The following is a 25,990-nucleotide window of genomic DNA, read 5'->3' as shown; positions in this document are numbered from 1 at the left end:
TTAACATTTTTGAAAAATCAATGCAACATTAAGGGACATGACAATCAAGCTAGGCCGTTAAAATCAAAAAAAATATAACACATCAACTATACTACTACTACTATGATCCTTGATTACAATCATTTCACAGAAAAGTTATATTTATACACACCATAGAAATATAAAAACACATCAAAGAGTAACATGACGGTGCTTTACTGAATATAAGGAGAAATCAAAGCAAGTAAATCAGCTCCTTTCAGAAGTGAACTCTGTCTCTACAAAACAGAAAGAACACATTCAAAGATGTGGATATAAAACACTTCACACGTCTGCACATTGAAATGAATGCAGGACAAATGAATGGAGTGCTTTGTAAGCTTTGTATGCATTCACTATACAACACAAACATCACAAGAGGCCAAATACTGTGAAGGACAGCACAGATCATGTGTTTGTAGGCGTCCTGTAGGTAAATGATGTATGCTAGTGTATTGTTAAGTATTAGTCAAGGTCACTTGTGAATTAGCTACGCGTGCTACAACACTCAAACGATGCATCTGCTTTGTCCAGTGTAGTCATGATGTCCACATCAAGCCCAGTCATGTTTAACCCTTAGATGGACCTTCACAAAAGTGACGTGAACACACCTAGCTCAACAAACGGTGCTCATAAGGTACACAGCTATAAAAATACTATACATTTGTATTTTTCCTTTTTCAGGTTTCAGACCAACATCCGTTCTTTCCATACATTTAACATTAATTCATAATTTTTTATTTTTAACCCTTAAACTGCCAGATTTAGTCATGATGCACGCTATTTTATTATCTAAAAACCCCACAAAAAATGAATTATTTTCAATATACTTCATGCAAACTGGATTATTATTGTTTTGATTAATGCAGCTTGGTATATGTAAAAGATTAGCAGAAACATTTTTTTTGTAATGTCAGATTTCCTAAAATACTCACGTTAACACACCGAGAGCACCAAAAAAAACAACCTAGCACATTTTTTAACAATATGAATGAAAAAATACAAAAATGTGTCTAGGTGTGTTAAAGGGTTAAATGTGTAGAATTATTGCTGTGCTGTTGTCTTTAAAACTAGACACTTTTGAAGTGGTTTTTTAACGGTTCAAACTGGTCTCACATTGAATAAGCAGTCTGTACTGATGTCACGCCATTGCCATGGAAACACAGTCGACGTCGTCAACAAGAAGACAGAGCCCACACACACACACACACGTGAACGGAGAACGTCTCAGAAAGAAGGAAGTTGTGAACCTGTGAAATGTTCACAGGACCGAGCTGAGCATGTTCAAAGTAATGTATCAATGTCATGCTCATTGGGAGACATGTATTCTACATCTGTACCACTATCAAGCATGACTTTCAAGATGCATGTATTAGACCCCCTCATCGACTTCCACCTGTTGAGAGAAGACAACAGAGGAGAAGAGTCAGAGTCACAGCAGAGACTTCAGTCCCGTTCAGAGCTGCTTCATGTTCATCACTTTACTTTACATTCACTCATTGTTGACATGACGTCATCATAAAGTCACTGTGAGGAAACAAACGTCTACAATAGTTGGCGTGAGCGCCCTCTGCCTTCAGACCAGCATCACTTCTTCTGTAGGATTAGAGTCAGGTTGTAGGCGTCAGGTAGTGGTATCGGTTGTGTGTCACATAGGGGGAGGAGCCAGCTGGGGTGTTACGTCAGAGAGTAGGGAAATCAGCTGTTCTGTACCTGCATTGTGTGAACTGAGAGGGTGAGAGGAGGAAGCTCCTACTTTGCTGACTGCTTACACGCTGACAAGAACGTTTTAAATCCAGTATGTAAGAAACTCACTGCTGATTGACCTTTGCAGAAATAAATAACCAAAAACTGCAATCATATGGAGTCCACAGTATTTATAGCCAGAAGAAGCGCGTCCGGCAAGTAGCTTTCAAAACTTCCTTCACTTGGCCTCTCAGCGACGCAATAGTTTATTGATAGTCTCCTAACACAGGTGTTTGATTCACCAATTATACTGAACAGGTAGAGGATGAGCAACAGCCACATTCTGCCAGACACTATGGCGAGACTGAGAAGAGCAACAAGACACAAGGTCGTTCAGCGACATCAGCAAAGACTTCAGAGCAGACTGAGGTTTCAACTAGGGCTGCAACGATTATTTTTGGTGTCGAATACAAAGTAAATTAAATAGCTTCCCTTTCATTCTGAGGTAGCAGACCTGGCCTTAACAATATAGGAAAAATTGATAAATAAATAACCAATGATACAACATTTCTCTTTTCTGTAACAAAATACTGTTGAAAAATACAAAGTAAATTAAACAGCTTCCCTTTATCTGTAATGATCAATCAGACCGGGATGTGTCCCCAAAGCATGCTGGGAAGTGTAGTTCTTCATGAGAAGCAGTTTTGTTCCGGTGGAAATAGCTTGTTTTGATAAACAGCAAAGGTAAGACAATATTTCTGCTTGTATTTCTTGAAAGTCAGTAGTTGTTTTGCTCTTATTTTGGGGCTGGATCCGTGAATCTTTTTCATAGAGTGATAAAAATGGTACGTTAGAATCTGTGAATTCTCCGCTGTTTACATAATCACGCTGACGCTCCGGTGTCGCTTTTCAATGTGTGCGCTGGAAGGTTTTTTTTGGCTCCTGCTGGTTTGATCCGTCAGTGTTTTAACTGTGTTTGGTGAACATAAGAATGTTTATATGAGCTTTTAGCTGAGTTTCTGACCTTTCTGTGGGTATGCAGCATGTGTGTGTTTGTTAAAGTTAGACATGGTTTTATGACTCTTTTATCGCTGCATCTGACGCTGCCCCCGGTACCAGTGGGCATCTGTGAAGAAGAGATTAACGCAAATAAAAAACATAACGCGTTATTGATGACTGTAATTAATTAATCGCAATTGACACGATAATTTGACACCCCTAATAAAAATAGTAGTCATTTGAAAAGTTTGGTAGCACTAACAGCTCATATCATGTGGCTGACGGAGTTAGAAAGGCCGTGTCGCAATTCTGCCTTCTCACACCACGAGACATGTTTGTGGCTCTGAGTGTCGCGATTTTGGTTTCGATACGCATGTCTTTACAGCCCTACTCTGGACTGATATTTAGCTGTGTTTCCATCATGGCAGGGTTCAGTCCTGGGTCAGGCTGGTGTTTCCACTGAGATCAGAACTTTTGGTTGGTAGAAGGGGTGTGGTCTGGGCCAATCAGATGAATGTTGTGGGTGGAGCCGGTCTAGCTCCGCCCTGACCGTACCATTTTACTCTGGTATTCTAAAGGAAGGGGGTCAAAGAATGGAACAGTCTACTGACCTCACAGTCTCCAGTCTGAAGTGTGGACTCTGCACAAGATCAAACAGAGGCTTCACTCCTGAATCCTTCAGATCGTTGAAGCTCAGGTCCAGTTCTCTCATGTGAGAGGAGTTTGACTTCAGAACTGAGGCCAGAGAAGAACAGCTGATCTCTGACAAACTGCACCAACTCAACCTGAATAAAGAATAAAAGATGAGACTTTAGACAACGACTGTGTGAGAGAGAGAGTGTGTGTGTCAAATGAGTTTAAAGTTAATAAAATGAAAGTTTAAAAAAACAACAGCTGCTTCAGTCAGTGAACTCACCTCAGAGTCTCCAGTCTACAATGTGGACTCTCCAGTCCAGAACACAGCAGCTTCACTCCTGAATCCTTCAGACCCTTGTTGTCACTCAGGTTCAGTTTTCTCAGGCGAGAGGAGTTTGACTTCAGAACTGAGGCCACAGAAGAACAGCTGATCTCTGACAAACTGCAGTTATACAACCTGAATAAAGAATAAAAGATGAGACTTTAGACAATGACTGAGTTAGCTGCTCGCGGTGCTGCTGGAAGTTTCCTCCCGAGCTGATGTTGTGGAGTCGAGTCGATCAAACTGTGCAGGATGATGGACTCTGAGGTGAGAGCTCAGGTTTGTGATGCTGCTTCATTAACACCTGACACATGACCTCGAGGACGGGGTAGAGAAAGTGCGGCTCGTGCAAAGTCTGTGTGCTCATTCTAAGTGCATGATGGAAAATTCCCCCAGCAGTCTAAGCCTATGGCAGCATAAGATAGACTATTCTAATCAGGACATACCTGATCTAGCTTCGACTACAGTCTATGTTAAAGAGGTAGGTTTTCAGTCTCACCTTAAAGGCAGAGACAGAGTCAGACTGTCTGACTGAAAGCGGGAGTTGGTTCCACAGGAGAGGAGCCTGGTAGCTAAATGTTCTACCACCGAGTCTACTTTTATTTAGAGTCGGTGGCTTTTATTTTACTTTAGGAATAACCAGTAGACCCGAGTTCAGGGAGCGGAACGGTCTGTTAGGTTGATAAAAAGTGATCAAATCACAAATATAAGAAGGGGCTTGATTATTCAGGGCCTTGTATGTGAGTAGAAGTATTTTAAAATCTATTCTACTTTTTACTGGGAGCCAGGGAGGGGAGTTGAGCTATGATCACGTCTTCTGGTTCCAGTCAGTATCTGTGCTGCTGCATTCTGGACCAGTTGAAGGCTTCTGGGGACTTGTTAGGACATCCAGACATTAGGGAAACACAGTAATCCAGCCTAGAGGTTATAAAGGCGTGGATTAGTTATTATTATTATTAGATTCTCAGAGTCTTGTCGTGATATAATATTTGTCTTAATTGTTGTGAAGGTGGTAGAAGGCTGTTCTACACAGGTCTTTTTAGTCTCTCGGATTGATACATTCCTTAGGTTTATTATATTAAAGGGTAGTTACAAAGATTACGATGGTTCAATGAAAGCATGGTTTATCCCATGCCTTGCTTAGACATACTCTATCTGGTGTTGTCTCTTCGGGTCCTGTCCGAGTGCACTTCCTCAAAGTGAAATCTCCTAACTCAACATAGCCATACATACTTGTATACAAACATGATGAAACCATGAGTATGCCTACCCACATGTGCAGACTGACTGACACAATCAGTCCCATCATGTAATTTAATTAAATTTGTCTGGAGCCTCTTCCTCCTTCTTTTACAATTGATAGTAGTCGTTCACTCCATTTGTATTCTAGAGACTGACTTACAGCAGAAGGCAAATGGCAGATCATAGGAAACCCTATGTTGGACGATATTGGTGCAACCTCTAATGTTTGGCGAGACATGATTTCTTACAACACACTACTCACAATAAGTTAGGGATATTGTGAAAGTGGAATTCATACGTACAGTGTTTGATTCACTTCAGAGATTTTTGGGATAGGGAGGCAATTGTATTGGGGCGATAGACACACCTCATTTTGTGTTTTGCATGTAATGGTCTCACTGTGTACAGTGTGCCTTACGTATTGGGGCTAATATCAAAAAACTAAAAGGCAACCCTTTTCAATTTGGCATCAATGTCAACATTCTGTGGGTATAAAAAGATGGAATTGTCAGTAAGTCATTCCAAGTTCATCATTCAAACATCCATGAACACACAGCATCACTTAACGGACGAGCAGCACCACCTGGCCATAGCGCGCCTTCGGCTCGGTGGCAGGCAGTCAGATGTTGCTCGTGAACTTGGTGTGTCTCAAAGTGTCATTAGCAGACTTGCATCAAGACACAGAACTGCTGGCAGAGTTTGTGACAGACCCAGGAGTGGAGCCCCACGAGTGACAGACTGCAACGATGACCAGTACCTGGTCATATCAAATATCTAAAGACTAGTTTAAAGTTAATAAAATGAAAGTTTAAAAAAACAACAGCAGCTTCAGTCAGTGAACTCACTTCAGAGTCTCAAGTCTACAATCTGGACTCTCCAGTCCAGAACACAGCTGCTTCACTCCTGAATCCTTCAGATAGTTCTGACTCAGGTCCAGTCCTCTCAGGTGGGAGGAGTTTGACTTCAGAACTGAGGCCACAGAAGAACAGCTGATCTCTGACAAACCACAGTAACTCAACCTGAATAAAGAATAAAAGATGAGACTTTAGACAACGACTGAGTGTGTGAGAGAGAGTGTGTGTGTGTGAGTTAGAGTGTGTGTTTGTGTGTGTGAGAGAGAGAGTGTGTGTGTGTTTGTGTGTGTGAGAGAGAGAGAGTGTGTGTGTGTGTGAGAGAGTATCAAATGAGTTTAATGTTAATAAAATTAAAGTTTTAAAATACAACAGCAGCTTCAGTCAGTGAACTCACCTCAGAGCCTCCAGTCTACAATGTGGACTCTCCAGTCCAGAACACAGCTGCTTCACTCCTGAATCCTGCAGGTTGTTCTTACTCATGTCCAGTTCTCTCAGGTGAGAGGAGTTTGACTTCAGAACTGAGGCCACAGAAGAACAGCTGATCTCTGACAAACTGCAGTCACTCAACCTGAATAAAGAATAAAAGATGAGACTTTAGACAACGACTGTGTGTGTGTGAGAGAGAGTGAGTGTGTGTGTGAATCAAATGAGTTTAATGTTAATAAAATCAAAGTTTAAAAAAACAACAGCAGCTTCAGTCAGTGAACTCACTTCAGAGTCTTCAGTCTACAATGTGGACTCTCCAGTCCAGAACACAGCTGCTTCACTCCTGAATCCTGCAGATCCTTGTTGTCACTCAGGTCCAGTCCTCTCAGATGAGAGGAGTTTGACTTCAGAACTGAGACCAGAGAAGAACAGCTGATCTCTGACAAACTGCAGTGACTCAACCTGAATAAAGAATAAAAGATGAGAAGTTACTGGTTGAAAGCAGTCAGTGTTTGATCATGTGTTCAGAGCAGAGACCACGACTTCACACTGAGTCTCTGAGAGTTCACAATAATCCAGTCTGTGATTATAGAAAAATATCATATGTTGACATTTTCATGTTGTGTTTGACATGAAACATCTTTCATGGAGTCACAGTGAGGTGTCCATCATGTCCACAGTCTGAGTGTGAGGTGGAACACACCTGGGACCTGGGGCCGTATTTATCAAGTGTCTTAGAGTGCCATTTGACACTTAAGTCCTGAGAATTTGTGAAATTTAGTCCTACTCTCAAACTTAAGAATAAAAGCTATTCATCAACTTTCTTAAGTCTAAAGCCCAATTTATACTCCTGCGTAAAGTGCTCTGCGTAGCTACGCAGAGTCCTCTGCGTCGACGCAGAACCTGTCGAAGAGACTCTGCTTCGTCTCCGGGTGCACGGAATATTTTTTAAGTGTCCGTCACTCCGTCAAGGGACAACGGAGACGGCAAGAGCTGCGATTGGTCCTCAGGACATGCCGAGCTAAGCTGCTCTTTGCCGGCTCACAGTGAACACCGAGCGCTACAGAGGGCGGAGCTGATCCCCGCCGACTTCGTCGCTGCCAAACTATAAATACGTCATATCTTAACACACACAGCACATGTTTGGACTCTAAATGACCAATTTCTCGCCTCAAATTATCTTAAAACGGCGTTCCGGGACACAGAAAAGTGACAAACGGCCGCTGTTTCAACAACAACAGTCTTTCTCCCTCGGACGCCATTGCTCACTGTAGCCAAAAGCACAACAACCTTGCGCAGCGACCCCTACTGATCGGGCGGGAAATTGCAGCGCCTATCCGTCACCACGACGCAGAAGTATAAAGGCTCGAGTGGTCTACGTGGTGACGCAGAAGGATAACGCATACGCAGTCGGAGAAGTATAATGTGGCCTCAAGAATCACTCCTCTCCCAGATATTTAAGAAACCTCCAGAGGTGTCTTAAGTGGTTAGGAGTTGCCAGCAGGGGATGGCACTGAGGTGAGAAGGATGTCCTGGCTTTGTTTGATGACGAGCAGCTGATCAAACGTTAGGGGCACAGATTTATGTTTTTGCTGGTGGGTTCTCATCATCGTGCTTGCATGATTGTTGATATTTTGACACGCGCACATTCGTCTCATAGTAAAACACATTAGATCAATTAACAGCAGCGGCCGCAATGAACGCAAGCACGCACGCACACGGACACGATCTCTTTCACAAAAACAGTCTTCACATTGGTGATGCATACGAGGATTGTAATGTTAATTATGCAACCCTAATGCAAAAGACTCAGATGAAGAAAAACAAAAAACAAAATCTGCAACCCAGCACCACAGCCTGGATTGAACAGCGTAGCTACCGTAACCGCCTATAAGTTTAAGGTAATAACAGCCTACCAACCAAACTGCAACTTCACTCAATAATTAATCAAAAGCTGATATTAATGATATTGTCAGTGATCACAACTGTCTTTAATTACACAAATGTAGGTTAAATCTAAAGTGTTACTAACTACACACACCAGGAACGAAATAATCATAACTAACTACAGCAAAAAGGCTCAAATAAATGCAAATCATGGACCAAATCCACAATTCAAAACCATCCCAACACATCCTTTAAAACATAGTACCACAGTGGGCTATAACACATATTTAATTTGTCGTTTTGTCACTCACCATTATTTTTAATTGGTGAGGAATGTGTTGCCTCTGGTAGTGGTGCGTCTTATAAACTGGTCCGCGATTATTTCCAGGTTGTTATTCCTTGACAATGTCTTGTGACAGTTCAGCCTTGGTCCATTGTGGACCGCAGATAGGTTTTCCGACATTACAATGCAACCCGTTAATCGGTAGTGGTCATTAATAAATCAATGACAAGCGTAGGCTGGCACATGCGAGTGCTCGACAATCTCCGTGGGTGCTCGGCAATATCCGATATCTTTATTCTTAGACAAGGGATTCCCTTTCGTGATAGGTCATTTCTATGGACACGGAAGTGACGTCACCTAAAATTCAATTTACGGCACATAATCCTGTCGTAATTCAGCTCTGAGAGTGACACTTAAGATTCAGTCCTACACTTCGCTGAAAGTGTGAGTAAGACGCTTGATAACTAACTTTTAAGTGCAACTTTCAGCAAATAATTTTTTTACTCATAAGTCTACTCTTAGCAGGGTTCTTAGGAGTAGACTTATGAGTAAAAAAATTCACTGGTTCTGATCAGGACTTTGGGTTTGCTTTGACCCGTGTTGGAGTCTAATCAGGTTTAGGTGAAACCAAAAAGAATCAAAGTCACATGAAGAGAAAGTTAACAATGAAACATTAACAGTAAATGACCAAATAAAGACGTTCAAAGCAAGAATCACAAGCAGCTGATAAATCTGCATCATTTAAAACATGAAAAACAACACAGCTGACTCACAAAGTGAGAAGAATGAGAAGAAGATTTGATCAACCATCACTGATTGATGATGTTATTGATCATGTCTGAACTCACACAGCCTTCCTGCAGTTCCTCACAGCTGGAATCAGTCTGTGTTTTCCCTGGACAGATGTTCTGTAGTTGTTCAGGTCCAACTCATCCAGAACCTCCTCAGACATCTGCAGCATGTAGGCCAGAGCTGAGCAGTGGATCTCAGAGAGTTCCTGTCCTCTGTTTGACTTCATGAACTCTTGGATCTCCTGATGCACTGATTGGTCGTTCATCTCTGTCAGACAGTGGAAGATGTTGATGCTTCTGTCAGGTGAGATGTTCTTCGTGTTCATCTTCTTCAGGTTCTTGATGATTCTCTGGATAATTTTTGGACTGTTCTGAGTCTGACCCAGCAGACCTCCTAAGAGTCTCTGGTTGGACTTCAGACAGAGTCCATGAAGGAAGCGAACAAACAGGTCCAGGTGACCATTTTTACTTTGAAGTGATTTCTTCATGGCTGGTTTCAGGTAGACATTCAGAGAAGAGTAATCATCATCATCATCATCTTGTACGAAGAAGTCACGCAGTCGTTCCTCTGTCTTCAATCTGGCATAGTAGACTGCAGCCAGAAACTCCTGAACGCTCAGATGAACAAAGCAGTAGACTGTTTTCTTGAAGATCACACTCTCTCTTCTGAAGATTTCTGTACAAACTCCAGAGTAAACCGAGGCCTCTGTCACACTGAGACCACACCGGTCCAGGTCTTCTTGGTAGAACATGATGTCTCCTTTCTGCAGATGTTCAAAGGCCAGCCTCCCCAGCTTCAGAAGAACGTCCCTGTCGGCCTCCATCAGCTCCTGTGGACTCGTCTCACGTCCTTCCTTGTACTTGTTCTTCTTCCTCTTTGTCTGAACCAGCAGGAAGTGTGAGTACAGGTCTGTCAGGGTCTTGGGCAGCTCTCCTCTCTGCTCTGTGGTCAACATGTGCTCCAGAACTGTAGCACTGATCCAGCAGAAGACTGGGATTTGACACATGATGTGGAGGCTCCTGGACGTCTTGATGTGTGAGATGATTCTGCTGGACAGATCTTCATCACTGGATCTCTTCCTGAAGTACTCGTCCTTCTGGTCATCAGTGAAGCCTCGTACTTCTGTTACCCTGTCAACACATGTAGGAGGGATCTGATTGGCCGCTGCAGGTCGAGAAGTTATCCAGATGAGAGCTGAGGGAAGCAGATTCCCCTGGATGAGGTTGGTCAGCAGCACGTTGACTGATGACCTGTGTGTGACGTCAGAAACCAGAGTCCTGCTGTTGAAGTCCAGTGAGAGTCTGCTTTCATCCAGGCCGTCAAAGATGAACAAAGGTTTACAGACAGAGAGATTCTCTGCTCTGACCTTCTCTAATGTTGGATGGAAAACATGGAGCAGAGTGAGAAGACTGTGCTGCTGATCTCTGATCAGGTTCAGCTCCCTGAACGAAAGCAGAATCAGCAGATTCACATCCTGGTTTTCCAAACCCTCGGCCCAGTCCAGAGTGAACTTCTGCACCGAGAAGGTTTTTCCAACACCAGCGACGCCGTTGGTCAGGACCACTCTGATGCGCCCCTGCTGGTCAGGTAAGGCTTTAAAGATGTCGCAGCACTTGATGGGAGTGTCCTTGACCATCTTCTTCTTGGAGGTGGTCTCCAGCTGCATCACCTCATGATGAGTATTGACCTCTTCACTCTGTCCCTCTGTGATGTAGAGCTCAGTGAAGATCCTGTTCAGGAGGGTTCTACTTCCTCTTCCTTCAGTTCCTTCAGTCACATGTTCAAATCTCCACCTCAGACTGATCTTATGTTCATCTAGAACCTCCTGCAGACCAACATCTGCTGAAAGACAAGAGACAAAGTCAGACTGAAGAAAGAATCTGAGCAGCTGAGGATTATTTTCATCTTTTTCTGTGACGTTGTTGTTGTTTGTTGTCAAATGAAAAACTACAGTCATTTTCACTGTAATGACTTGAATAACTTTATTGTGAAAGACTGAATCATTCTAGAATAACTGAGATGATTGTGAAGGAAAGAGAATCGTCTGCATACAAGAGAACAATAATGATAGAAAAGCAGGAAAATGAGGGTAAACCTTCATTTCTTCAACCTGCAGGGGGCAGCAGAGAGTTAAACTCCATAATCTTCATGATCACTTGACTAACATTTTTAACTTTGAAACATTTTTCTCCTGTTTTTCCATTTCTAAAGTCTGCTCATGCTGATGGGAGCTGCTCTCCTTAAGAGTCTTACCCTGTGGTCCACGTCCTGTCCTGGGTCTTTGTCCACACTGAGGACAGCAGGAGTCTCCTGGATCTTTGAGACTGGAGACTGGATCCTTCAGGACGTCCTGACACAGAGGACAGCAGGACGTCTGCTCGTCCACAGGAACAGCAAACTTGTGTCTGTGAAGACATTTCTTTATTACTAACATGTCAGGGACAGGTGGACATGTGTCTGTGAAGACATTTCTTTATTACTAACATGTCAGGGACAGGTGGACATGTGTCTGTGAAGACATTTCTTTATTACTAACATGTCAGGGACAGGTGGACATGTGTCTGTGAAGACATTTCTTTATTACTAACATGTCAGGGACAGGTGGACATGTGTCTGTGAAGACATTTCTTTATTACTAACATGTCAGGGACAGGTGGACATGTCTCTGTGAAGACATTTCTTTATTACTAACATGTCAGGGACAGGTGGACATGTGTCTGTGAAGACATTTCTTTATTACTAACATGTCAGGGACAGGTGGACATGTGTCTGTGAAGACATTTCTTTATTACTAACATGTCAGGGACAGGTGGACATGTGTCTGTGAAGACATTTCTTTATTACTAACATGTCAGGGACAGGTGGACATGTCTCTGTGAAGACATTTCTTTATTACTAACATGTCAGGGACAGGTGGACATGTGTCTGTGAAGACATTTCTTTATTACTAACATGTCAGGGACAGGTGGACATGTGTCTGTGAAGACATTTCTTTATTACTAACATGTCAGGGACAGGTGGACATGTCTCTGTGAAGACATTTCTTTATTACTAACCTGTCAGGGACAGGTGGACATGTGATTGGCTGAGACAGTGAATCAAAACCCTCGTTTGTTGACTGAAGTAAATGTCGAGCTTAGTGACTGGGGACACGAGACAAACTTGTCCTCTGATCTGAGACACTTTATTGTCTTACAGATATGTCTCACAGTGGTTCTGATGGACTGTTGTAAAGTTCTAACCCTGAGGCTCATCCTCACTCACTCTCTGACTCGTCAATGGTTTGACTCATTGATCACTTTCATCAGATGATTCTGAATCAGTTTATAGTGTGTGTGTTTATGAGTCTGACTCCTTCACAGGACAAATTGTCTCTTACTTTGTCTCTGAGGCTCCAGGTTCATGACTGAAGTTTATAAATGCATCCAGAGACTCATTACTCTTCACAGACAGACAGCTGGGTCCTGGAGTCTCTGCTCTCTGGTTGTGACGTCTGCAAACACAAACAGGGTTTTAGAGGAGGATATTTTTTCCCTCGCCCAAAAAAAAATTGCATTTTAAAGTTAATATCACCTTTAAAATATGCAGTAGGAGCTTAATAACTCATGGAGGTCATGTATCAACTAGGGCTGCAATGATTAGTAAATCACACAACAAAGTTTGTCTGATTTTACAACGACAATAACACGACGACGCTTACATTTTAGCGTTGTGTTATTGTTGTTAAATGAAATCTCTCATTCCATGGTAGCACTGAGGCGATGCACGAACACCTTAAACGCCAACACCCCGGAGCCGCTGTATCATCAAGTACCGCAGTGATATATCGTAGATATTTTTTAAATCACATGCTCATTTATTAATTAACCATCAGCCTAGATACCAGACCAGCACCAGATAACTTTATATTATCATTTTTTTCAGCGTGAGAAATACAATGCGTGGCAGGAGTGTGTGACAAAAGACCGAATAGCGAGAGTGCCACGCTCAGTGCGTGAGACTTGAAAGTAACCCCCGAGCTAAAGCTATCCAGCTAACAACATGCATTTGATGCAATGACTGAATGAAAACTATCTGACCAGCTAATTGCTAACGGTTCTGAGCGTCAATTTAGCATTCTATTTCTTTTTATCGACAAGTCAATAACACAAAACTCTGAATTTTTTTGTAACTTACAAAGGCAACCATGAATTAACAGTCATCCAAAATGACATTGTCCGATATGAGATGAACGAAAACTTTATCTCAAATGACTGACCTTTGGCATGACTTGTAAGTGCTGAGTGCCCCCATTGTATACAGCTCGATGACTGTACAGTCAGTCATTTGGGCCTCGTTGCAACCAGTTTATATTTATCATTTTCAAGCCAGTGGGCATTGAAACGGCAAAATGGCATGGTGGTATCAGGAGTGATAGGTCCATGTGAGCAGCGAAGAGGTTCTGGATAATTCCTGAAGCGATCGCCAGGTGAGGGGCGTGCGCTTCAGGAAAGATATCAAGGGGAACAACACTCATACGCGACGGCTGAGCAAAAAACATTACGCCTTAATTGTATTTTAATTTCGAGAATAATTTGTTTTAAACTACAACACTGGTCAATATAGAGCGAATCCAGCATTTTCCAGCACAGTGCTCAAATTTCAAGCACATTTTAAACCTTGAAAACACTATATTTAAAATCAAGCATTTTCCAGACTCAAGGCTCTGTGCGAACCCTGAATAGAATCAGGCCCCGGTCTCCAAATGCGTGTGAATCACTTCATTAGTGAGTCTAAAGGACATAAATGCGTATGACGCATTTGTGCAGACATTTGCCCTTCTCTATTCAGAACGAGGAATTTGATCCATCTGTGTTTTAACTGTGTTTCTTAACATAAGAATGTTATTTATTAACTTTTAGCCGAGTTTCTGACCTTTCTGTGGGTTTTTTAAAAGTTAGATATGGTTTTATGACGTGTTTGTTGCTGCGTGTGATGCTGCCCCCAGTACCGGGGGAAACAGGGAAGAAGAGGCTAAGGTTAGCCAGTTGACGTGGTACTTTCATGATTGTTCAGTGAAAATAAATCTGATGGTCTGTGTTGGGTCTATGACTTGTTTAGTGCTGCAGTTTCCTACGCACATGAAAATACCTGAACACACGTACGACACAAACGTATTATGTACTTGCATCACATGCTGATGGTTAATTAATAAATGAGCATGTGATTTAAAACTATCTACGATATATCTCTGTGGTACGTAATAATACAACTTTGAGTCAGAGTTTTCGAGACTCTTCGTCCGTTTCTGCCATAATTTGTGCATTTTTCTTCTCTGCTTCCTTGCAGGATGTAAACAGCTAGCAATACTAACCCCAGGACTTCCTGTAGCTAGTTCTGGATCGCCCGAGTGTGTGTTTGGTTGCGTTTGTTTGCACTGCAGTTACAAACGAGCATGAATCGGCCGCTGTGTGATTTACAACAACAATTACACGGCGATAAATTTGTGTATTTGATGTTATCGATTACTTCAACTAATGGTTGCAGCCCTACTGCTAACACGCTTCACAGGACAAACTGTCTCTTACTTTGTCTCTGAGGCTCCAGGTTCATGACTGAAGTCTATAAATTTTCCCAGAGACTCATTACTCTTCACAGACAGACAGCTGGGTCCTGGTGTCTCTGCTCTCTGGTTGTGACGTCTGCAAACACAAACAGGGTTTTATATAGTTTAACCTCTTCTTCCCTGACCCTCCTTTTGGAGTCCCTGCTCTAAAATGACATGCCCAAACTAAATAGAGTAAATCTCTGCAGTTACAAGCTCTATGTGGATTATCTTGGTATCAAAATAAAGATAACACTTGTGAGATTCACTGTAGATGCCACTGTATCAGAGTAAATGCAGATGGAACACAGCATAAATGAAGGATTTTTTTTTTCTCGCCTCAAGAAATATTGCATTTTAAAGTAAATATCACATATAAAATATGCAGTAGGAGCTTAAAAACACATGGAGGTCATGTAACAACATGTGGACATGAGCTGTGCATTTGTGTTTAACACACAACCAAGTCTGTTGTTGTCTTGTTCTAAGTTTCCTCATAATAACAGTTTTTATGACGGTTGGTCAAACAGCTGAATGATGTGCTGCTAAAACACTTCACTGGACAAACTGTCTCTTACTTTGTCTCTGAGGCTCCAGGTTCATGCCTGAAGTTTTTAATTCGTCCCATAGACTCATTACTCTTCACAGACAGACAGCTGGGTCCTGGAGTCTCTGCTCTGTCCTCGTCTTCCTCCACACAATCACTCATCTGCTGGACTTCAGTCATTCTGAGAGAGAAACAGACTGAGCTGACACTGACAGACACTGACAGAGCTCATTTGAGCAAAATAACTTTTTTTATACTGTAAACCTAATATATATATAAAAAGCCCTTTTTGTCTTTGTTGTTGTCATTAGTTTGTGTCAATGAGCTCCTCACTTACTTCTCACTGCTCCACTGAAAGCATCATATTTAAAGCACTTTAAAGAGTTCCCTCTCAAACTCTGCAGTGGAAAATCTTCATGTTTCCTGGAGGACGTCTGATGTGGATCTGTGTTCAGTCCAGTGACCAATCACACCAGAGGAAACTGGAAGACAACAGGAGTTTTCTGTTAGAGAAGGTGTTTGATGAAATCTGCACTTCATGTCACTGACGTATGTGTGTGCTATAGCAGCCTATGGCCAGTAGATGGTGCTCTGTTCCTCTGCTTGTGTGTTATTGAAGGGCTGTTGCCTGCATTAAAGTCAGCTGAATGTTAGATAAAGTGTCATGTGTTGATATCCAGAGATCTCACAAACACATGAGCCTCTGACTTTATCACATACACTTCTGATGCTTCAGCAAATCCTTCCTTTATTTACATTTTCCATGTGTTCATTTGAAGATTAGAAAACGTCACGCAGTAAAAGTACTTCACGCTACTTGTGCATGAAGTAAATAAAGTACTTTGCCTAATAAAATTGAAATAATCAACTATGAACACAAATTGTGGATTTTATCCCACACAAAAGTCAGAATCTTGTTCAGTTGACCGAAATTTGACACTGGATTACTCCAAAAGTACATAGTAAAAGTACTAAATACTGTTTGTGCATGAAGTACAAAAAGTACTAAGTACAATTAAATTTAAATATAAACTACGAATGAAAATTGTGGATTTTAAACTACTTCAAATATAGACATGTGAACTTTGACCCTGGATTACTTACAAAAGTACACAGTAAAAGTGTACTACTAAGATAAGATAAGATAAGAAGTCCTTTATTCGTCCCGCAGTGGGGAAATTTACAGTGTTACAGCAGCAAGACAGTAAGGATAAGGATAATAAATAGTAAACATGCATTACCAAAAAGAAATAGAATCTATAAAGTACAATATATAAAGATATTAACACTGACTATAAAAATAGGTTTAAAAATAGAATGTACATTACAACCGGTCTGCAGAATATACACAGTATGCACATGGTATTTATAGTGTACGGAAACAAGGCTGAGCTATTAAATAAGGATAATAAATAAGGATAAGGATATTGCACTGATGAGAAAACTACAGTATAAAAAATTTGACAGTATGAAAAATGACAATATATTGCACTTAAAAAAAAAAAAAAAAAAAAAAAAGTTTACATTATGAAAAAATATATACAGTATATTACACCAATGAGAATTAACAGTATATTGCACATGGAGAGTGGAGTGTGTGTGTGTGTGTGTGTGTGTGTGTGGGGTCTACTTAGAGCAGTACTTGTTGTACAGTCTAACAGCTGCAGGGAGGAACGACCTGCGATAACGCTCCTTCAGACATTTTGGATGTTTTAGTCTGTGACTGAAGGAGCTGCCCAGTGCTGCGATGGTGTTCTGCAGGGGGTGGGAGAGGTTGTCCATCAGAGATGATAGCTTGGTAGCCATTCTCCTCTCTCCCACCACCTCCACTGGTTCCAGGGGACATCCAAGGACAGAGCTGGCTTTCTTAATCAGCCTGTCCAGCCTCTTCAAGGGTTAGGGTTAGGGTTAGGGTTACTACTACTTGTGAATGAAGTACTTAAAACTTACAAAATGATTTACTATTATTTATTTATTTATTTTCAATTAAATAAAATACATTTTACTAATGCGTTTCATTTGACATCATTATTTCATTTTTAATCAAAATGATTATTTATAATCGTTTTGATTGTTTAATCTAATGTATTTAAGAAGTTCGCGTTGGACGGGAGTTTATTTTGAAAACCGGAAATGGACTGCTTGGTTTGGAGCGTTTGAGTAAAATTGACAAAATGGGGCACTTCACATTTGGGAAAAACAAATGACGACAGACTTGAGTTACGATTCTAATCTCTAATCAGGATTACGCAGTGTTTGACTTTGTTACTGTACTTAAGACTACGGTAAAGTTGGAAAGATATTCACAGATTCGGACTTTCGAGTTCAATAGCTTGTAAACGAAACGTTCTATAAACACAAGCGTAGTCTCTTCCGAATCAGAATTGTGTACTCAATGAGCTACAGTAACATTTTCATCCAACAGACCTGAATTCCGGGCTGGAAGAGAAACATGAGTCTCTATGCGCAGCGGCAGCGAGACGAGTGTGAGGCGAGTGCCCAGGGACCGTCTACAAATTGCAACACAAGAGCAAGATGCTGCAAACAAAAATCAATAACTCTGCTGTTATACATTGCAGAGACTCCAAAATCACTACACACACCAAGGGTCTCCTCATGGTCATACTACAACAGCTGTTTTGTCAAAATGTGCCTTTTTTGAATAAAGTGATTTTTTATCTGTATAAATCATTAATATCTACCAATATTAATCAATAACTCCACTGTTATACAGTACAGAGACTCCAAAATCACTACACACACCAAGGGTCTTCTCATGGTCATACTACAAGAGCTGTTTTGTCAAAATGTGCCTTTTTTAAATTTTGGTGATTTTTTTATTGGTATAAATTGTTAATATCTACCAATAATAATCAATAGCTCCACTGTTATACAGTACAGAGACTCCAAAATCACTACACACACCAAGGGTCGTCCCATAGTCATACTACAACAGCTTTTTTGTCAAAATGTGCATTTTTAAAATTTTAGTGATTTTTTATTGGTATAAATCAGTAATATCTAACCATATTAATCAATAGCTCCACTGTTATACAGTACAGAGACTCCAACATCACTACACACACCAAGGGTCTTCTCATGGTCACACTACAACAGCTGTTTTGTCAAAATGTGCCTTTTTTAAATTTTGGTGATTTTTTATTGGTATAAATTGTTAATATTTACCAATATTAATCAATAGCTCCACTGTTATACAGTACAGAGACTCCAAAATCACTACACACACCAAGGGTCTTCCCATGGTCATACTACAATAGCTGTTTTGCCAAAATGTGCATTTTTAAAATTTTAGTGATTTTTTATTGGTATAAATCAGCAATATCTAACAATATTAATCAATAACTCCACTGTTATACAGTACAGAGACTCCAAAATCACTACACAAACCAATGGTCTTCCCATAGTCATACTACAACAGCTGTTTTGTCAAAATGTGCCTTTTTAGAATTTTAGTGATTTTTTATTGTTATAAATTGTTAATATCTACCAATATTAATCAATAACGCCACTGTTATACAGTACAGAGACTCCAAAATGACTACACACACCAAGGGTCTCCCCATGGTCATACTACAACAGCTGGTTTGTCAAAATGTGCCTTTTTAAAGTTTTGGTGAAATCTATGTGAAATCTTTTTCAATAACTTTGCTACTGTACATTGTAGAGTCACCAAACTCACATCAGTCATAGATGACCTTCCCGTGGTCACACTACACCTCTTATTTTGGACAAAATGAATCATAATCATTTTTTTTGTCCTTGTACATATGCCCCAGGAAGGCCTGTGGTCTGGTTAGCATGCATGGGTCCTGCTTAAATCATACAGTGAAGAGGATGGTATGGTTGTGCCTCAATCTTTTGCAGCCTTTTGGACTTGCATTCCCATGCGTTAAAAATAATGAAATGCATTGCCAAAACCATTATCAGTCTATAAAAGTGTTTTTGTCTCTGTCCAAGTTCAGTGTGGTTGTTGGTGTAATATACTGTAAGTACAGATAATGTAGTTGCACCCATGGGTCATTTTATATCAAAAAGCACAGAAATTGAATTTGTTTATTCATTTAAATTAGTACAGCCATAAACTGTCAATTACGAAGCTGGGTAAGCTGACTGTCAACCCTGTAATGATTACATGTTGCCACTCATTTTTACAAACAGCTGGTAATTTGTAGTGGTCCTCTTTTAACAATGAATATTGACTGAATATTGACCACCCCATCCCTAAAAAGCCATTTACAGTTTTTTTAGGTGATATGATGACTGCTCGTTCAATGTAATTTGGTAATATTAGTTCATACATAAAAAAAGCCACACATGTATCTCTTCAATGTAAAGTAGCAAACTTTTTGAAAATTATTTCACATAAAAAAAATCCCCAAAATTTTAAAAACGCACATTTTGACAAAACAGCTGTTGTAGTATGACCATGGGGAGACCCTTGGTGTGTGTAGTGATTTTGGAGTCTCTGTACTGTATAACAGTGGAGCTATTGATTAATATTGTTAGATATTAATGATTTATAACAATAAAAAAATCACAAAAATTATAAAAAGGCACATTTTGACAAAACAGCTGTTGTAGTATGACCATGGGGAGACCCTTGGTGTGTGTAGTGATTTTGGAGTCTCTGTACTGTATAACAGTGGAGCTATTGATTAATATTGTTAGATATTAATGATTTATAACAATAAAAAAATCACAAAAATTATAAAAAGGCACATTTTGACAAAACAGCTGTTGTAGTATGACCATGGGGAGACCCTTGGTGTGTGTAGTGATTTTGGAGTCTCTGTACTGTATAACAGTGGAGCTATTGATTAATATTGTTAGATATTACTGATTTATACCAATAAAAAATCACCAAAATTTTAAAAATGCACATTTTGACAAAACAGCTGTTGTAGTGTGACCATGAGAAGACCCTTGGTGTGTGTAGTGATTTTGGAGTCTCTGTACTGTATAACAGTGGAGCTATTGATTAATATTGTTAGATATTACTGATTTATACCAATAAAAAATCACAAAAAATTAAAAAAGGCACATTTTGACAAAACAGCTGTTGTAGTGTGACCATGGGGAGACCCTTGGTGTGTGTAGTGATTTTGGAGTCTCTGTACTGTATAAAAGTTGAGTTATTGATTAATATTAGGAGATATTAATGATTTATAACAATAAAAAATCACAAAAAATTAAAAAAGGCACATTTTGACAAAACAGCTGTTGTAGTATGACCATGAGAAGACCCTTGGTGTGTGTAGTGATTTTGGAGTCTCTGTACTGTATAACAGTGGAGCTATTGATTAATATTGTTAGATATTACTGATTTATACCAATAAAAAATCACTAAAATTTTAAAAATGCACATTTTGACAAAACAGCTGTTGTAGTATGACCATGAGGAGACCCTTGGTGTGTGTAGTTATTTTGGAGTCTCTGCAATGTATAACAGCAGAGTTATTGATTTTTGTTTGCAGCATCTTGCTCTTGTGTTGCAATTTGTAGACGGTCCCTGGGCACTCGCCTCACACTCGTCTCGCTGTCGCTGCGCATAGAGAATAATGTTATTCTTCCAGCCCGGAATTCAGGTCTGTTGGATGAAAATGTTACTGTAGCTCATTAAGTACACAATTCTGATTGAGAAGAGACTACGCTTGTGTTTATAGAACGTTTCGTTTACAAGCTATTGAAGCCGAAAGTCCGAATCTGTGAATATCTTTCCAACTTTATCGAACTGTCACGTCAACACTCACCGTTGTGTCTTCGTGCTGCTCAGTTAAAATGGCGACTGAAGCAAAGTCACAGAATAGTTTCACTTTCACTGCTCCACCCTCCTCTGGACTGACCGGAAATGACAACAGTTCAGTCACGAACAGCCTCTGCACGTGAGCTGCAGCTTCCTCTGTCTTAGAAGTCGTGATGTTGGCTGAAGGCTGGTGAAGACAAACAAGGAGGATTCATGTTCATGAAGCTCTGAACCCTTTTAGAACTGCTGGAGTGAAAACTGCTTCACTTCTCGAAGCTGCGTTGTTTGCGCACGTGGGCGACATCTGCTGGCACAGTGGTGGTTGTACATGTACAGCACTGGAAAAGTGACGATGACGCACTTATGAGTTTTGTGGTTTTGTGAAAAATGATCAGTGTTGAATAAAGTGACACTTGAGTAAAAGTACATGTATGTGACCAGAAAAGGACTTTGGTAGAAGTTGGAGTCACTTTTTAATAATAATATTGAAGTAAAAGTATATGACATTTACTGTATTTAAGTTAACAGTTTGCTGCTCAGTTAAAAACTATTTAATTGTGTCTTCAGTAGTGATAAAATGCCAAAGTAATTGTCATCTACTTGTCATCGTCACTAGACTACACAGTACATGACATGATCTAATATTCAAGCCAACACAATAGTTCTAAAACACTCTTTTCTTCTATTTAAATTATGGAATATTAAACTGCAGTGAGCGGTTGACAGACAGCTGTCCTCTCAACTTCATAATACATTTGTAAAGTTCGTAAAGCTCAATAAATAAAGCTTCACTTGAACTTTATACTCGCTTTATACTTTTTTTTGAAACTCACCTCGTCTCATGATAAACCTCTTCTTCTTCTACTTCCTGTAATCACATTCAGTCTCACAGAGATTCCTTGAGGTTATACTGCCACCTATGGGTGACCGTTCTCCTCCCGTTTTAACCAGAAAGAGCCACCAAACTCTTTATTTAAGACCAACACGAATTATATAAAGGCTGACTGACACATCACTGTTTAAACACATCATCACATCAGCTTTAGTCAAAATAAACACTTCATTCACTAAATAAACGACTTCTAAATAACGACTTTTTCTAACGGAGTCAGGTGGTTTTAGTAAGTGCGTCACAGGCTTTTTTTTTTTTTAAATCAAAACGATAGAAAACATGATCCTACTTTACTACTTAACGGTTTAAACACACAGGATGTGTAAAATGATGTGTAATTCAAGTTACCATCATTGTTTTAACGTCAAAAACTAAATTAATAAATTAATGTACTTACTTTGGACTCTTTGCTGTTGTTCGCTCTAAAAATTGCTGTCTCATTTTCGACCGTTGGCGCTTCCGGGTTTATTTCCGGGTTGAGCCCATGGAGCACGCGCAGTAGTGTGACTCCCATGATGCCTCTCGAGCACTCGCTCGTCCTCCCGGCTCTCGTCGGTGCTGTCGCTAAATAAATAAACCAAACCCATGTGTTAAAAAAGAGATTTTAGAAACTTACGTTACTAAATGTTGGAGTTTAACTCACATTCTCTGGGATTTAACGTATTTTAGTAGTGATCTAAAGTTCGGCATTGTTCGGGGAGTTGCTGAGGAAGATTGTCAGCTGTTTTTGAGAATGCAGCACTTTTAAACATCAGTCTGCGTTAAATGATCACACAACACGTTTGCCTTTATTCATGCGCTACCTAAAAGTGACACTTGAGTAAAAAGTATGTGACCATAAAATGACTTTGGTAGAAGTTTAAATCACTTTTAAAAAAAAATAATAATATTAGTCAAGTTTATGACATTTGCTGTACTTAACAAAGTAAAGTGCAGATATGTGAATTTTGTACTTTAGTACTTAATAAAGTATCTTAAATTAAATGTTGACAAAGTCATTTCATTATAGCATGACATAATAAACCATATTATAATATGACATATTGACATAATATGAAAGTACATTATTTAACATACATTTATTCACACACACACACACACACACACAGGTAGAGGATTGGCTCAGGCAGTTGTCCGTCACACATGCTAAGACTGTACATGCATGTGCACTGAGTCATTAGACTGGACACACACCATGTATCTGGACACGTACAGAGACCGGTGTGTGTGTGTATGTGTGTGTGTGTGTGTGTGTGTGTGTGCATGTGTGTGTGTGTGTGCAGCAGTGTTGACTGAAGCCTGATGGGGTCTGGAGGGTCGAGTCAGAGGGAAGATCCAGGTAAGAGAGAAGCGCTCATGACGTCACACACTCAAGTGACCTGTGACCTCAGCAGTGTGTGTGTGTGTGTGTGTTTGTGTGTGTGTTACCTTCACCTAGATGTCTGCAGCCTCTATTTTATGCACTAATCGACTAATTAATGTAGTTCACACTGTGTTCATTCATTGGTCTGAGACCTGAGGAAAACCTGCTGTGTGTGTGTGCGCGTGCGTGTGTGTGTGTGTGTGTGTGTGTGTGTGTGTGTGTGTGTGCGTCAGTCATGTGAATTGGAACAGCGGCACCTGCTAAATTGGATTGTGCTAATTTCTTAATAGCATTACAGCCAAGTTTGTGCTCCACTGACCAAAGGGTGATTTAATATTATATTATATATTATATATGTACAGTATATACAAGTAATGAGCTAGTTTATTCTTCAACCAACAAAACTGCCAGCCTGCAAAATACTGAGGTATCATTTCTATCCAACAGAGCGGTTGCCAAATAATGAGCTATTCTAGATATCTGCCAATGGACTGGCTGCCAAATAATGAGCTGTTGTCTTTACCCTCCAACAGACTGACGATTGAATACATCCACCAACGGACTGACTGCCAAATAATGAGCTATTACACATATCCACTTACAAACTGAACACCACGAAAGCAATTCTGCACATCTGTAAAGAGATGACTGCCAAATAATGAGCTGTTGTCTATATCCTCCAACAGACTGACTGCCGAATAGTGAGCTGTTCTATACAGCCATGAGCAAACTGGTCAGCAAACAGTCAGTCTGTTGGTGAATGTTTAGAACATCTCACTATTTGGCAGCCAGTCTGTTGGTGGATGTATGGAACAGCTCATTGCTTGGCAAGCAGTCTGATGGTGGCTATAGAGAACAGCTCACTATTTGGCAGTCAGTCTGTTGGTGGATGTATGGAACAGCACACTGGCAGTCAGTCCGTTTGATGTATTCAGCAGCTCATTATTTGGCACACAGTTTGTTGGTGGATGTAGAGAACAGCTCACTATTTGGCAGTCAGTCTGTTGGTGGATGTATTCAATAGTCAGTCTGTTGGAGGATATAGACAACAGCTCATTATTTGGCAGTCGGTCTGTCGGGAGATATAGACAACAGCTCATTATTTGGCAGTCAGTCTCTTTACAGATGTACAGAATTGCTTTCGGTGTTCAGTTTGTAAGTGGACATGTGTAATAGCTCATTATTTGGCAGCCAGTCCATTGGCAGATTGACTGCCAAATAAGGAGCTATTGAATACGTCCACGAATGGACTGACTGCCAGTGTACCATTCCATACATCAGCCAACAGACTTGCTTGCCAAATAATGAGCTGTTGTCTATATCCTCCAACAGACTGACGATTGAATACATCCACCAACGGACTGACTGCCAAATAATGAGCTATTACACATATCCACTTACAAACTGAACACCACGAAAGCAATTCTGTACATCTGTAAAGAGATGACTGCCAAATAATGAGCTGTTGTCTATATCCTCCAACAGACTGACTGCCGAATAGTGAGCTGTTCTATACAGCCATGAGCAAACAGGTCAGCAAACAGTCAGTCTGTTGGTGAATGTTTAGAACATCTCACTATTCGGCGAGCAGTCTGATGGTGGCTATACAGAACAGCTCACTATTTGGCAGGCAGTCTGTTGGTGATGCCGTTTGTGGATGTATTTAGCAGCTCATTATTTGACAGGCAGTTTGCTGGTGGATGTAGAGAACAGCTCACTATTTGGCAGTCAGTCTGTTGGTGGATGTATTCAATTTGGAAGCTATCTAGAATAGCTCATGCCAAATAATGAGCTGTTGTCTATATCCTCCATTATTTGGCAGTCAGTCTGTTGGTGTATGTTTTCAATAGTCAGTCTGTCGGAGGTTATAGACAACAGCTCATTATTTGGCAGTCAGTCTCTTTATAGATGTGCAGAATTGCTTTTGGTGTTCAGTTTGTAAGTGGACATGTGTAATAGCTCATTATTTGGCAGCCAGTCCATTGGCAGACTGACTGCCAAATAATGAGCTATTGAATACGTCCACGAATGGACTGACTGCCAGTGTGCCTTTCCATACGTCCGCGGACAGACTTGCTTGCCAAATAATGAGCTAACTTCCCCACGACCTGTTGACTTTGGTGTGCTGGCTGTGAGTGTCTGGTCTCCTCAGCGTCTGATGTCACTGACAGAGAACCAGCCGGCATCACAGCCAAACTCAGAGTCAGACTCCAGCGACTCGTCGCCACATCCTCCCGTCATCCTGGTCACGGCGCCTTCACGAGACGACATCTACGCCTCCAGCTCCAACATGACCATCGCAGACGCCGTCAAAGAGCGGAGGCCTTCGTCCAAACCCATCGTCGTGGGAAAGAAGTTTGTCAGCAGGCGCTGACCGACAACTGAGAGCTGGGTACGATCAGAGTTCAGTGTGTTTGTTTGTTTTTCATGAGGTATTTAAATGTAATAGCTCATCTTCTTCTACAGTTTTCCCCCCCGAGGAGGAGGAGGAGCCACAAATGGACTTCACTGAAACCAGTCAGCATGGATAAGTCCACAAGAGCGAGGATGACGAGGAAAAACAGAACTACAGAACATGATTTATTTTTGTGACTAAATACGACGCAGATAGAAGAAGAAGAAGAAGAAGTAGAAGAAGAAGAAGAAGAAGAGCTGCTGTGAAAGCTTCAGGATTAAAGCTGAACTATTAAAGCTT

The 25,990-nt window shown here is 40.6% G+C and overlaps 1 protein-coding gene across 2 annotated transcripts; it reads right to left on the bottom strand.

Annotated features, from left to right (window-relative positions):
* Position 1: 1 nt before the first annotated feature.
* LOC310930790 (NLR family CARD domain-containing protein 3-like) lies at positions 2-22,380 on the bottom strand. 2 transcript variants are annotated; one of them, XM_083893834.1, is made up of 14 exons: positions 22,330-22,380; positions 21,048-21,227; positions 15,614-15,758; positions 15,308-15,457; positions 14,713-14,826; positions 12,525-12,638; positions 11,399-11,550; positions 9,202-10,984; positions 6,469-6,645; positions 6,152-6,325; positions 5,749-5,922; positions 3,620-3,796; positions 3,315-3,488; positions 2-1,414 (listed from the first exon to the last, which is right to left on the bottom strand). In XM_083893834.1, the coding sequence occupies exons 4-14, from the start codon at positions 15,454-15,456 to the stop codon at positions 1,303-1,305; spliced, it is 3,300 nt and encodes a 1,099-aa protein (XP_083749960.1). In that variant the 5' UTR covers position 15,457; positions 15,614-15,758; positions 21,048-21,227; positions 22,330-22,380; the 3' UTR covers positions 2-1,302. The 2 variants fall into 2 exon arrangements, with proteins under 2 accessions (XP_083749960.1, XP_083749961.1); XM_083893835.1 differs by lacking the exons at positions 3,620-3,796; positions 5,749-5,922; positions 6,152-6,325.
* Positions 22,381-25,990: the final 3,610 nt, after the last annotated feature.

This window comes from Microchirus variegatus (genome assembly GCF_963457635.1).
Source record: "Microchirus variegatus genome assembly, chromosome: 8".
Classification (NCBI taxonomy): Eukaryota; Metazoa; Chordata; class Actinopteri; order Pleuronectiformes; family Soleidae; genus Microchirus; species Microchirus variegatus.
Note: the sequence above shows the minus strand (reverse complement) of the source record. Positions and strands in the feature narration are given on the sequence as shown.